General features: G+C 42.9%; 1 protein-coding gene across 1 annotated transcript in view; it reads right to left on the reverse strand.

Moving 5' to 3' along the window:
- Window positions 1-658: 658 nt before the first annotated feature.
- The window catches only part of dntt (deoxynucleotidyltransferase, terminal), a 65,482-nt gene continuing 53,015 nt past the window's right edge, over window positions 659-13,125 (reverse strand). Inside the window, exon 11 of the mRNA XM_018738056.2 lies at window positions 659-745. Within this exon, the coding sequence (XP_018593572.1) occupies window positions 659-745 (87 nt within the window). The remainder of the gene's footprint in view (window positions 746-13,125) is intronic.

Below are 13,125 nucleotides of genomic sequence, written 5' to 3' on the forward strand. Positions count from 1 at the left end.
AGAAGGCTGAGACTCAGGTGATCCATCATGATCTTTCTGAAGCATCATGCAGCACTGGGTGGTCCGGCAGGTGTGATGGAACAAAAGAACGGAAAGGGGACTTGATGGGGAACAGGGTGCTGCTGAGACGAACACACACCACCATTGTGAGCAGAGAGGAAAGAAAAGCCTCAGATGAATCTCCAGCTGTTCACGCCTCCGTCCAGATGGTCACAGGTCGGCTGCTGCTCCCACCCATATCTCAACCCATTTTAATGACGAATATCTCAGAGAAATTCTATATTGTGAGATTTCCGGACGTGAAAATGCTGAAAAATCGGTCGTCCTAACAATTACATTTGACCGTAGGGCTGAAAGATGACGAAATCATAGGTTGCCGAACTGCCGTGTTCACTGGTTCAGATTTAGACGAAACTGCTGCCCGGGGTTTGCAGATTCAGTCACGTGGTTATATTATAGTACTTTTGCATTTTCTGTGCCACACAAAGGAAGAAATTTGTGAAAGCCAGTACATTGCTTTATGTTTGCATTTACCAATAATCCTATTCATTTGATATGTAAATGCAATCTCTCCAGAAATCAGTGATAACAGAAAATGTAATAAACTATTTTTAAAAAATCATGAAAAGAAAATAAACAAACAAAACTGCTTAAGTAGTTACGCATTTCTTTCCCAGGGTGGAATGTATTCAAGACCCAGTTGAGCAAATATTTCCTCTTCAGTCTTTGCCGACAGGAAGACTTTCTGGGGAAACAACAAACAAACAACAAAACTGAACAGAAGAAAAAAAGCAGTCATAATTAATCATCTGCAGTCATGAATAGATTTAAAGAATGCCAACTCAGTCGTATGGTTGTTGATTCAATCCCATGATGTCACGCACAGATAAATATGAGTGTATAATTCAACTCATGTATTTAGATATTCTAATATTTGAGAAAAAAAAAAACCTGTGCTTTAATGAAAATGTATATTTTCGTGTTTATAAATACATATTTCACTAATACACGGACAATGCAGGTAGTGCAGACACCCTGTGAAATTTTGTTTTCCCCTTTTGTATCCACATTTACAGGCGATTCAGACCCAAATTTGCACACATCCTACATCTCATTTCCAGAGTGACTTGGGGCAGCAGGTAGCACAAGGGTGCGTGTTTTGCACCTGAAGTTTGGTAGCGTCATGCTTTGGAAGAGGACCTGCTGTTAGGTAAAGGTACCTATTTGCTCAAGTTAAATATATACATGAAACTGTAAGCCTGCAAAAACTAAAAGGAAAAAAATAAAAATTAAAGGTTCCTGAATCTTTCGGGCTCGTTTTGTGTCATTCGGGTGAGGCACAATATGAGCACACAGCGTCAGATGGCTTGCGCAACAAAAGGACTCACTCTCTTGTCATCGCAACCACGTGAAGTGGATCCTGGGAGCCCTTCGTTCAAGGCAGTCTCTCACGGAGGACTGATAGTCGACACCATGCGCTCGAAACACAATCGAGGAGTTTCGTGTCATCATGAAAAGTGAGAACCCCTCAGCATGTCTGAAGACGTCTCACAGGACCGTGAGCTACTGGAGAGCTCCGTGTTCTCAATCTTTTCGAGTCATGCTAATGCAATGCATGAAAGAATAATGCAGATCGATATTTTTTCCATCCAGTCAGTCCGTTCCCAGTCTTTTCTAGCGCTGCCATTTGAACTTTCTCTTTCATCAGAAGAAAACAATATACTTGAGACAGGGAACATCTATGGCTGTCTTCATGTGCTGAGTGTGAGCGAAGCCCACTGGGCGCAGAAGAATGGCTAAGAAGGAGCGCTCATCCTCAGAAAACCTTCGAAGCTAAAGCAGCTCTGACATGTAAAACATAAATAAATGGCAAACAGAACTGACAAGCAAAATAAATAAAACGAAGACAGAAGTGTGCTGGGGTTTGCTCGGTGCGCAAGCTCAGCTGTTACAAAAAAATAAAGAAAACACATTTCAAGGCACCTCTCCCGCCTTGCGGGTCTGTTATTTACAATGCAAATAAAGGCAGGAAAGAACACAGCGGCCCGGTCCGATGGGCAGCCGGTGCAGCATGCTGGGAAAATTGGCCAGGGCAGCCCTTTCTTGTATAAATGCCCCTCGACCCTTTTTCTTTCTTTTTTTTGCTTTTGTCTTGAGTGATAAAAACTCAAGGCAATGGTCAGAGAATGAATATTAATAAAAATGTGATTACCCCCAACAGAGAAGAATTTCGCCACTTAGGGACCTTTGTGGAGATGAAAATCATGCCCTCCTTTCTGTTTTTTTCTTGCAATAACAGGCTCATCAAATTGGGATGTAATTAAATGGAAGTAATTGACCCTTTCCATGGATCAGTGACACACATTATAGAGTGGAGGCAGGAAAAAAAAACTGCTGAACTTGTCAAATGCATTTTGATTTTGTCCACTATCAAAGGTGTCTGACAACAAAGAGCACAGAAGGCATCCTTTAAAAAGAGCTCATTTCACCTATTTACGTACATTCTGGCTGAGGGATGTGGCAATGAGATGCCTCTGTGTGACCCCAGGATGTGCAGAAGTGCAGGAGCGTTTTACAGACTCTGGGTAGCCAAATAAGGGATTTTTGTCCAGCTTCAGACAAAAGTAAGACTTGTAAAAACCCTCAACATTGTATTTGTCCAGCAAACATTTCTATAGAAGGGCCCCTCTCGAGGCTCACAGGTTCCCCTTGCAGACTCCAACAGGTATTTGTTTGTTAGAGCAGTTCACAGATTGCTTGAGGGTACAACATCTGTGTCCCAGTTGGAACAGAAAGTAGGTCTAAGAGGTAGAATCCAAGAGGCCGGCTCGATGCGGCATCCAGTAGGTTCCGCCAAGGGCGGCCCTCATCTATCACCCGTGTTTGTCCACAGAAGGCTCGGAGGGAGCGCCAGCCTTCGTAACACCCGGCGAGGGTCACCTCCCGCTCAAGTGTTTCATTCCCACTCCCACCTCATGCTCCATCTGCCCCAGCACTGCCATCACAAGCCCCAGTCCCTCTGAGTCCTGCTGGTGATCTCCACTTTCACTCCAGCTAGAGTGACACTTTCGCAGCTTCCTGCCTCCACCCTCAGCAATCCCTCCTGAGCCGTCGACCCTTAATGAGCAGGTTATTAATACCACGTGGTGAATGTAGATCAACACAGCCTCATGTGCTGACCTTCTCTGCAGGGTCTGGGACCGCAGTCCCTCATCCCCACACAGAAATCGTGGACCTTCATACACACGTCTTTCAGTGAGAGCCCTGGCCGTTTGTTTCTGGAGACACTCACGAGGTCTCTTTTAAGTGAAAGAAAAACAAGTTCACGTTCAAGTTGTTTTTAATTGTCATTCCTCTATACAGCTTGTGTACGGTGGAACGAAATGTCGTTTCTTCGGAGAACATGGTGCAACACACTAAATAAATAAAACAAATGAGTGCATTTACTTTTTTGGTATGAGTCTCATTTGATAATTGGGGATTGGTGAGCTGCTGTACATAATACTGGCAAAAAGTGCCTTTTGCTCTAATTCAGCGGTTGGCGACTGAATGGACAGTTTGTTCAAGGATGCTGATGATCCTGGAAGTGACAACAAAGTTTTCCTTGTTTCATAATCATTGGTTCAATTTTGTATGTAGCAGCTCTCATTGAAAGCTGTTGAACAATAAATATATTTACAGGCGTGTGGTATTTGTGCTACTGTAAAGACGGGGAACGTTTTTAACACCCCATTCATTTAATGCACACACGGATTCTCCGTTTCTAAATTTCACTGTGTTTCATGTTCTGTGTTCACTTTTCTACACTCAGCTGCAGTAAAACTAAATAAGTCTTGGGTAGTTTTGTCCTGATCCCCAAGGAATTGTAACCATGCAACTAGTGTCTAATTTTGTCATGTTGTTCCTGTGGTTATAATCCAGCCAGAATTTACACTTGTGCATTTTTGCTCCAAAGGGTTCAAGTTTTAATATTACCAGAGTGTCAGGTTCAGGAGTTGTCAGGCAGAAAGAACAAGTTTTATGTTTTTAATTATCCTTTGCAGCAGCGCCATGGCTCTCGCCAGGAGGAGCGACAAGGGGTTCAGCAGATATTTTCAACATGGAAGACTTTTTAGAGTAGGAATGAAATTACGCCAACAATTCAGGCACCAAACAACTTGCAGAGAACGTTCCTTTCTCTCTGCGTACACACCGGCACAGTCACGCTCATGCACACATTCATGTTCTCTCAGCGTTTACATGACATAACAACGTAAACATGACATCTTTAAGACCCTAACCCTAATCCTAACCGTTGCATTTTTCACCTCATTTTAAGTCATACATCCTGAACATCTACCATGGGTTTTCTGTAACTTCTGGAACAATTATACTCTGTTATGTCACACTCACATAAACACCCGGAGCAACACGCACTGAAGGCTTTTCAGTCTCCAGTTCACATAGGAGAACGGAGCGAAATACACACCACACACAGAGCTGAGCCAAATCTGAACCCTGGCGCTCAGCTCTGTGCGTGGTGTGTATTTCCTCTCCATACTGATGCATCTACAGCTTGATGACGAAACTATTAAATCGTTAGCTGTCTTTTCCGGACCTTCATCATTCAGTTCTGTTCGTCATTCTGTTCCCACTTGAAGGTAAGAGTATGCGCTCACTTGCCAAGATCAGGAACCGCTGTGAGTGTTCATCTCTACATCTCAACATCACTCCAGGCTAAATACCTTGATCAAGCAAACAACATAAGGAGAAAAGTTTGAAGCAACACGGTTTGAAAGGTAAGGAGAGAGTCCTAAGTGTTACACTACCAGGTTCAACCCTTTAAAAAGCCAGGACTGATGTATCTTAGTCCCATTTCTTGAAATGAGCAGCATCACTTACAGTGCCCTGGAAAAGCTTCTTTACTGCCTAAGTGAACTGCAGGCCCCACCAGAATGAACGTGTCTACGGATCGGTAATAAATAAATAAATAAAGAAAGAAATAGCGCAGGGTTAGGCGAAACGCGATAAACATCCACAACTCAACGTTCCTCCGCCTGACGGTTCCCCGTTAGCAAGGTGCCTGACAAGTGCTGCGAAACTAAGCATGATAAATTTGGGCTGCGACCGGCTGCTTAAAACGTTTTATTGCGCATGGTAAACAGCTTTTCTGTTTTAAGGATTTTTTTTATTACAAGGTGAAAACTGTTTATTACGAGGGAAATGATTAATTGAATGATACTTTTTTATTGTCTCCGTGTTAATCTGTCTTTATTGCGGCACCTGGAAAGGGCTTACAACAGCAGAATAGTAAGAGGCAATTAGGCCTTTCTCTGTTTATATGCTCCCACACATCCCTGCAGCCTGTTGGGAAACTCAGAGGCAGAGAACTGATCCTTCAATAATTAATTCAGCAGTTGCAGTAAGGTTCATAAACCTTTTTGATCATTCCATGCATGATGCTAACTTTACTTTATTCCTCCTCATCTAGCATGCTTTCCAAATTCTAAAAGTAAGTACCTCGAACCTCTGTAGAATATTTGTTTAAAAATTCTAATACATTAATTTTTTTTGGGACAAAAATCATCTTTCAGACACGTTTCTGCATTTATTCTGTAAATATAAGTAAAATATATGACTGCTGAACGCTGCTTCTTTTAAGCTGATGCAAAGAAGCTTTGCTGCAAAAACTGTAACGTTGCATCTGTGAAACTCTCAACTTCTCGGCTTTCTGCGTAGAAATGATTCCAGAAGAAATCAATCAGTAGCAATATCAGTTTGAAAAAATGTAGTGTAACATGGAGATATTCAACATCGTATTTACAGTATGTATCTAAATCTGTTACATCAGCATCTAGCAAATACATGAATTTAAACGCAGAATAAACGAGAAAACTGCTTAAAATGCAAAAGTGAAGGCAATTCTTTCTTTGCAGGTTGCGTAAATTCCACTCCTAGACACTCTGAAAGCACATCATCTCATTCAGCAGCAGAAAGTGTCACACAACCATATAATGCACAGAACCTTAAGTTTTAGCGACCTATTGAAAGCACGGACGCTTTAGGCACACAAAAGTTGTCATGCCTGAAATGAAGCAGAGATATGAGTGCAGATACTGATGAAGTGAAGACAAGCATCCTTTAGCGCTTTAGGTGTGATGATGAAAGCCGCTGCTTTGCAGCTCTTCAAAGAACGATCCAGAAAAAGAACAGCTCTTCGGTAATTAATGAATTATTGAACAACTTTTTAACATTGAGTATTTCTATTTTCCTCCCCATTTCTCCGTTTGTTCTGAACCAGGAAGTTTAATACACAGTGCAATGTCAACTTCACGCACTTATTTGCAAATTTGTGCAACTGCAACTTAAAACAGGGAACTCCGAGTCTGATCCGTTTTAAGAAAACCATCGGACGCATCGTGCGTTCACGTGTGTGTTCGTGACTGTGATGCATGACAGATTTAAGTGGCTAAAAATGAGTCTGTCTCCATTCTGTAACTCCAATAATAAAAAAGTCTGCAGCAATCAACAGTTCCTAATTAGGTTGTACAGTTTGAAGTCTCTAGTTAAATCTCATTATAAAAATGCTGCTCCATCATTTTGCAATAAAATTATAGGCCACTTGCTGGAGAGACAGATGCTGCATAATTCTATTTACCTACCCAGTTAAATCTGAATAAACACACTAATTTGTTTTAGCCAGGTTTCTGAATCTGACAAGAGGAGACTGGGTGTTTATCCAGTCAGCAGCACCGAGTACATGGCTGAACTCACAATAGGAACACTGTGCGACATTGGACAGGTCTCACACACACACACACACACACGTCTCTAAAATAAGAACAGATACTAACTATAATAGCAATTAAAGCAGGCAGATTATGGCGAGTCCCCTCTGTCAGTCTGGAAACTGTATCCTCGCCAGGATTAACTGGAGCGCAGTTGTGACTCCTACTCCTAAAGTGTAAGGTCTTAACATCAAAGATAACGATGACATGGATTTTCTTCATTGTCATTGACTGTAGGTTGTGGAATCAACAAGATATCAATTTCACCTTCCAAAGTCTTGAGCATATCAACCAACTCTTGAGTGGGGGGATTAAAATTAAACTGTTTTTTTTTTTTTTTTTGTGGTTGCTTAGGAGACCACTTTATCTGGAGGGACTTAAATAGCTGATTATTTATACATTTGAATATTAAATTCTGTCAGTCGCAACAGTCATGTGTTTCGTTATGATGGCAGCTGTGTGAGCGGCGTGACTAAGGTGCTCTGATTGTTTACTTGTCCATGTCTGGAAGCTGCTATAACTTAACAAATACATTTGCAGCCCCCGGGTACAGCTGATGCACAGCGGAGCTTTTCTTCTCCATACTCTCTTTTTAATGTGTCCTCCTTTAAGTGCTCAATGCTCTAATTCCCCTCCTTTTCCAAAGGACTAGATTGCTGGGTTTGATTTGGTGACAATAGCTTGGCCTTTAATTCTATCTGACTAACAGAGAGCTCTTTAAATGATAGATTCCAAGAATAGTTTCCTGTGAGATGTGTGATAATGGGCTTTGCCAGTTGCATGGCAGCAGCCCACCAGTGAGGAATGGTGGGGAAAAGGATGGCGAGAGATACAAGGGACCTGCATCTCCTACATCAAGGAAACCTTTCAACATAGACATGACATAGATATACGAAAACCAGAGTTGTCTCTTTTGTCCCTTTTGCGTCTCTATAGTTGAAAGCCCGGGAGCATCTTTCCTGCTCTCACTCGTTTATTTTGTTTCTAGACCGCAGTTCGCAGGGTTACTGGGGAAAGATCTTGGGAAGAAGTCATTACAGAACTTTACTTTCAGCCAGAAGGTTGTAGGGTCAGATCCTACAAGATGCTGTGCCCTTGACAAGGGTTTTGTACTTTAATTGTGCCACACAGCAAAGGTGTGATCTGTTCACAGCGTATTCACTTTGAGCTTGTAGACTCAAATTAGAAAACTGCCACCCCACCAATTTTGAAAGTTCAAGAATAGTTGTATCAGTGTTTCCTGGTTCTTTTTATAGAGGATGATCTTCATTGTTACATGTAATTATGGGTCGCATGATATTGCATGTCTTTTAGTTATTTGCATGCTGCACTAATATTTGCACATGCTGAGGAAGACCTGTGGCCGAAACACACACACACACACACACACACACACACACACGTCCACAAATTCCACATTCATGCCCACACTGAAATAAAGCAACATATTCAGAGGGCGATCCTAAATATAATTCTATTTTCAGCTTATCGATTCAAAAGCACATTTTCACACATACCTTACTGCCACATTCTTCCGTCCATGCAAAGCTACATCCTGTCAGCTGAACATTGTCAGTCTGACCTCGCATGACTGCATTCAGATTGTGCACGAGAGGCACGCCGAATAGCCCTGCACATCCACGAGCTTTCTCCACTGAACTCTGGGAAATAACGTCTACGTGAGCCGATGGCTTCGTCGCGGAGCCGACTTCGCCGGATCGTTCGGCACGGCTCCACCGCAGACCAGCAGCTCTCTCTGCCCACAATTCTTTAATTTAACAACATAGATTTTACATTAATGACCTTTCTCTCTGTCTCCTATAATTTATATTGCACCTACATTAATTGTTTCCCAATCCTCCATGGAATACAGCCCAATCACAAAATTATTATAGCCTGAAATTAAAATCTATATTTACATTGTTACCTAGTAGAAGGGACCGCGGCCTGGATTTATAGCTCTTGTTCAAGGTGACAGGCAATAAAAGGCACCACACATAATAGGTTTTCAAGAGGCGTACAAGTATGGGCATAGCAGGTGTCTAAACTCTGAATCGCAGACGTGTTATCTGAGCTTAGTGTTTTTATTTTACGAGAAGGTCATTTTTCACAGCTTGCCTTAAAACCGGTTTCACTCTGAAATGGAGCAACAGCCTCCAGAGTAAACAATTGTATTTTGCAGGCAGATCGTATCTCTAATCAGCCTGGAGAGAAAGCAATCCTGCGTGACTCGGTCAGAGCAACGTGACGGCTTCCCTACACTTCGCCGGTTGTTTGTCTTTCTTATGTGAAACATCTCAAATAAGCATGAGCTTCTTCCTTTATTTCAAAGAAAAGCAATACTAATAAATTCGCATCACATGAATATTACTTTCACTTCCTGAATTGAAATCACTCCGGAATTCTTGCCACACCTGAAAATGTGCTCGGTGGGTGTCAAGAGACATTTCTCAGCACTTCCTGTCAGTCGTGTGTCGCTCGCCCTTCCGGAGAACGAACCTCTACAAGTCCATATTGTTTCATTAGAGAAGTCTCAGAAATAAAATTCTGCCATATTTCATTTATGAATAAATGCTTCCTTTCACCATATGAATTATGAATAGTCAAAGCATTTAAAAAATCATTATGTGTAAATATGCATTGCTATTCAGGACATTGGAGCCCATCCTTGATATATAGGGCATGAGGCAGGGTACCGACTGGAAAGGACATCAGTCTATGACATGGTCATCACACACACACACACACACACACACACACACACACACACACACACACACACACACACACACACACAGAAAAGCATCTCTCTGGTTTGTGGGAGGACACAGTTATGGGCAGCTCCTGGTGTAGTGGCTCGAAGTGCTGCCTTTGGACCCAAAGGTTGCAGGTTCACACCCCCCCCCTCCAAATGTAGTACCTTTGAGCAAGGTACTTACCCTAAAATTACCCAGCTGTATAAATGGGCTAATAATTGTCAGTAACTTAATGCTGTGAGTTGCTTTGGGAGAAAAAGCATCAGACAAACATGAACCCGAAGCAGGGAAACTCCACAAATGCTGTGCTGGATATGTGAACTCACAGTCCATGAGACATTTTCTTTACCTGCTGCACCGCTGTGCCACCCTTCATGAAGTAACCGTTCACGAAGTCAGCTTTTCCGCTGCTCAGTCCGAACGTTGAAAATAGGTCGCTGTGATTGGGGAAGACTTTTTTCAACCAATATGGACCGAAAAAGAGGAGGAACGTTTTACTATCCACCTTGTGTGTGGAAAAAGGGGAGCTACCGATGTCCTGACCTTGTTATCCTGTCCTGGACGAGTTGTGACGTACAGGGTCGTTGAGACAGTGCCTTACGGGCCGCACTTCCCGCCTCCGAACGGCGCCGGACAGAGTTTAGTGAAGCACACTTAACAGCTCCTCGGGTAGCGGGAAGCCTTTGGAGGGCAGGACGGAGGTGAGCAACAATGTTTATTATAAATGACAGACATTTCCTGCCGTCCCCCACAGCCCGAGAGGAAGCGGAGGCTGTAGGCTCTTGTTAGCTCGTGTGGGCCTGACGCTCATTCGGAAGTTCACCGATGTTTTGCTGTAGACCACTTTAAACTCAACTATGCAACAGGAATAATTGTTTCCAATTTGATGCCGAATTTCCCAAAAAGGGAAATAAACGTGGTCAGTCTGAAACTGCCGTGTTATTTAGAATGGTCCTGCATACCTGTGTGTGCAATTATTTATAGAGTGTAACATACATTATTTGGATACTGAACATGAGGTGCATTAGCTATTAACATTAACGATAGCAAGGCGCGCACACACACACACACACACACACACACACACACACACACACACACACGCACACTGTCTGAAACAGGGTCGTGGTGAGCTGAAGCCTAACCCGGCAACGCAGGCCGTACGGCTGGAGGGGGAGGAGACGCAGCCAGGACGTGATGCCGGTCTGTCACAGGGCACCCCAAGCGGAACTGGAACCCCAGACCCCCCCCCGAGAGCAGGACCCAGCCAAACCCGCTGCGCCACTGCGCCCCCGGATAGCAAGGCAAACGAATTAAAGCATTAAAGGCATTAAACTGTTTTGATGTTCCATTTGTTAACAATATAGGCATAAATTGTGTTTTAAGATTCTATTAATAAAACAGCTGTAATTTTGATTTTAAATATGTTTTGGTATACTTTGTGTGTTCACCAATTATGTCATGAAATAATATGCCCAGGGAGTAATGTAAACAATGACAGATTTTGATGAAAATAAGGTATGAAACCAAAATCAAAACTTACTGCCTGGTCCTGAATCTTCAAATGCCTCGAGAGTCCAATATACCGGTTAAAGTTGCCTCTTTGGATCCAGAGGTTTTACACGTTTGACCCCCAGCTATACGCCTTTGAGCCTGCTATTTGCACTAAATTGCTCAGCTGTATAAATGGGTAAATAATTATAGGCGGCTTAACATCGTGAGCTACTCTGTTCGAGAAAAACATTAGCTAAACGAATAAACAAATAAACGAGTGCTAAGCGAATGAACAAACAAATAACATCCAACAGACTTGCTTTTGTGCTTTTCTTCTTCATCATCCAAAGGAAAACCTCCGGAAAACTTTCCTCTAACAGTAGCCTTCAACAGGTTTTAATCTGGTCGTAATTAACTTATGGTAATTTTTTTAACCTTCCGTTTCGTGGGGTCTCAGTCAACGATGCGCACTTGACGTCAGATGGAAACGCACCGCTTGTAGGCAGATGTGTGCACCTTCATGGCTGACCCAGTCCTTCTCGGGGCCCCTTCTCCAGGGGAGAGAGCTTGACCTGCTTGGCCTTGGACTGATCATCGGACCATCGAACCCACGGTGCAAATAAAAGGAAGCCCCCACGTACAGTAGCCGGCGTCCGTGGGCCGAAGAGCTATCGAAGACAGCCGGTTGTGATTACTGAAAAGAGCAGCGCAACGGAGCCTGAAGGAAGCTCATTCACTTTGAAAGCCTAGTGGGTGCCAACATTTGTAACCTTGACGCTAAAGAAATAAGCGAGTTCCTTTATATGAAAATAGAGGGCAGCGCATTAGCCCTTTGTGCTCCGATGCTGATGGGATTTGGTGGCTTCAGCTGCGCTCTCTTTATGAATATTTCCATATGATTTCAACACCTTTCACTGTAGCGCAAAGTAACGTATAAGCTGTGTACTCAATCTAATTGAAGGTCCTGAAAATAAATGGAAGCTCGGACTTCCGCCGAAAATTGTTTCCCGAATTGTGCAATGCAGAGGCTTTGTCCCTTTTTCTCCTCCCTGCCCGCCTTCGTCGCCACGCAGGTGCACCGAGCATGAGTGCCGGAATCATCAGAATGCATTTTAACTTCAATTCTACTTTTCCTTGACCTCATCGCTGCCAGCTGGGGAAGGTGGGAAGAGAGGGAAACGGTTCAACGGCACCTCTGAGAATCGCGCTGCTGTTGCCCAGCCGTCTGTCCCCGCGAAACGTGTCGGAGGTAAGCGCACCAAAGACTTCCCGCTGCGAATTTAAGCAGGACGGTGGGCGCGCATTCCGCTCACGGATCTGGGCCCAAAAGTAACCTGTCTTTTCGCGCAAGAAAGAAAAGGCAATTCAGGCCGTTGCCTTAATGAAAATGTAAATAAGTGTATAATCGTTATCGAGATTCAAGGGAAACAAATAAGACCCCAAAAAAGGAGAAATGTAGAGAACTTGAACTCTTACCCTCAATTCAGCAGCACAAATGGTTGAACACTAAGAAACTATTTGTTTTTTACAGACAATTTCACAATAAAGCATCTGTTAATGCAAAAAAATTACAAATGAAGAAAGATTTCATTAGCTGACTAAGTTTGTTCCCAACAGATGAAATAGAAGTGGTCCAGGCATACAAATCCAATCTGAGCAGGAAACAGCCTAAGAGTCCATTTGCTTAAAGAGTGAAACACTTCACCGAAACAAAATGCATTTTCTTCTGCATAATCTTCATGTCTCCTCAGTTCAACAAAGAGTCTGAACTATTTCCTTCCCCGTCATTCTGCACCGTCACTCCGCTCTTCGAATAACTTTTTGACCTTTCTCACGATTAACCTGATTAGCATACACTTATTTACATCAGAAATCTTTCAGTTATGACAAATACACATTTATAGATACATTTTTGCACACACAAGCGCATTTTTTTGGAACGCTTTTGCCTCCATCGGCGCACAGCATCCTTTAGTGGTCAATAAATTTTGTCTTGTTGCTTTAGGCAGCATCTGCGTGGCTTTTAGCCGCTGTTTTATTCACCGAAACAGCTGAACATTTTAAATGAGTAATTCCTATGAAGGAATTGCTCCGCGCAAACCATAGCA

This window comes from Scleropages formosus, chromosome 8, assembly GCF_900964775.1.
Source record: "Scleropages formosus chromosome 8, fSclFor1.1, whole genome shotgun sequence".
In the NCBI taxonomy this organism is placed as follows: Eukaryota; Metazoa; Chordata; class Actinopteri; order Osteoglossiformes; family Osteoglossidae; genus Scleropages; species Scleropages formosus.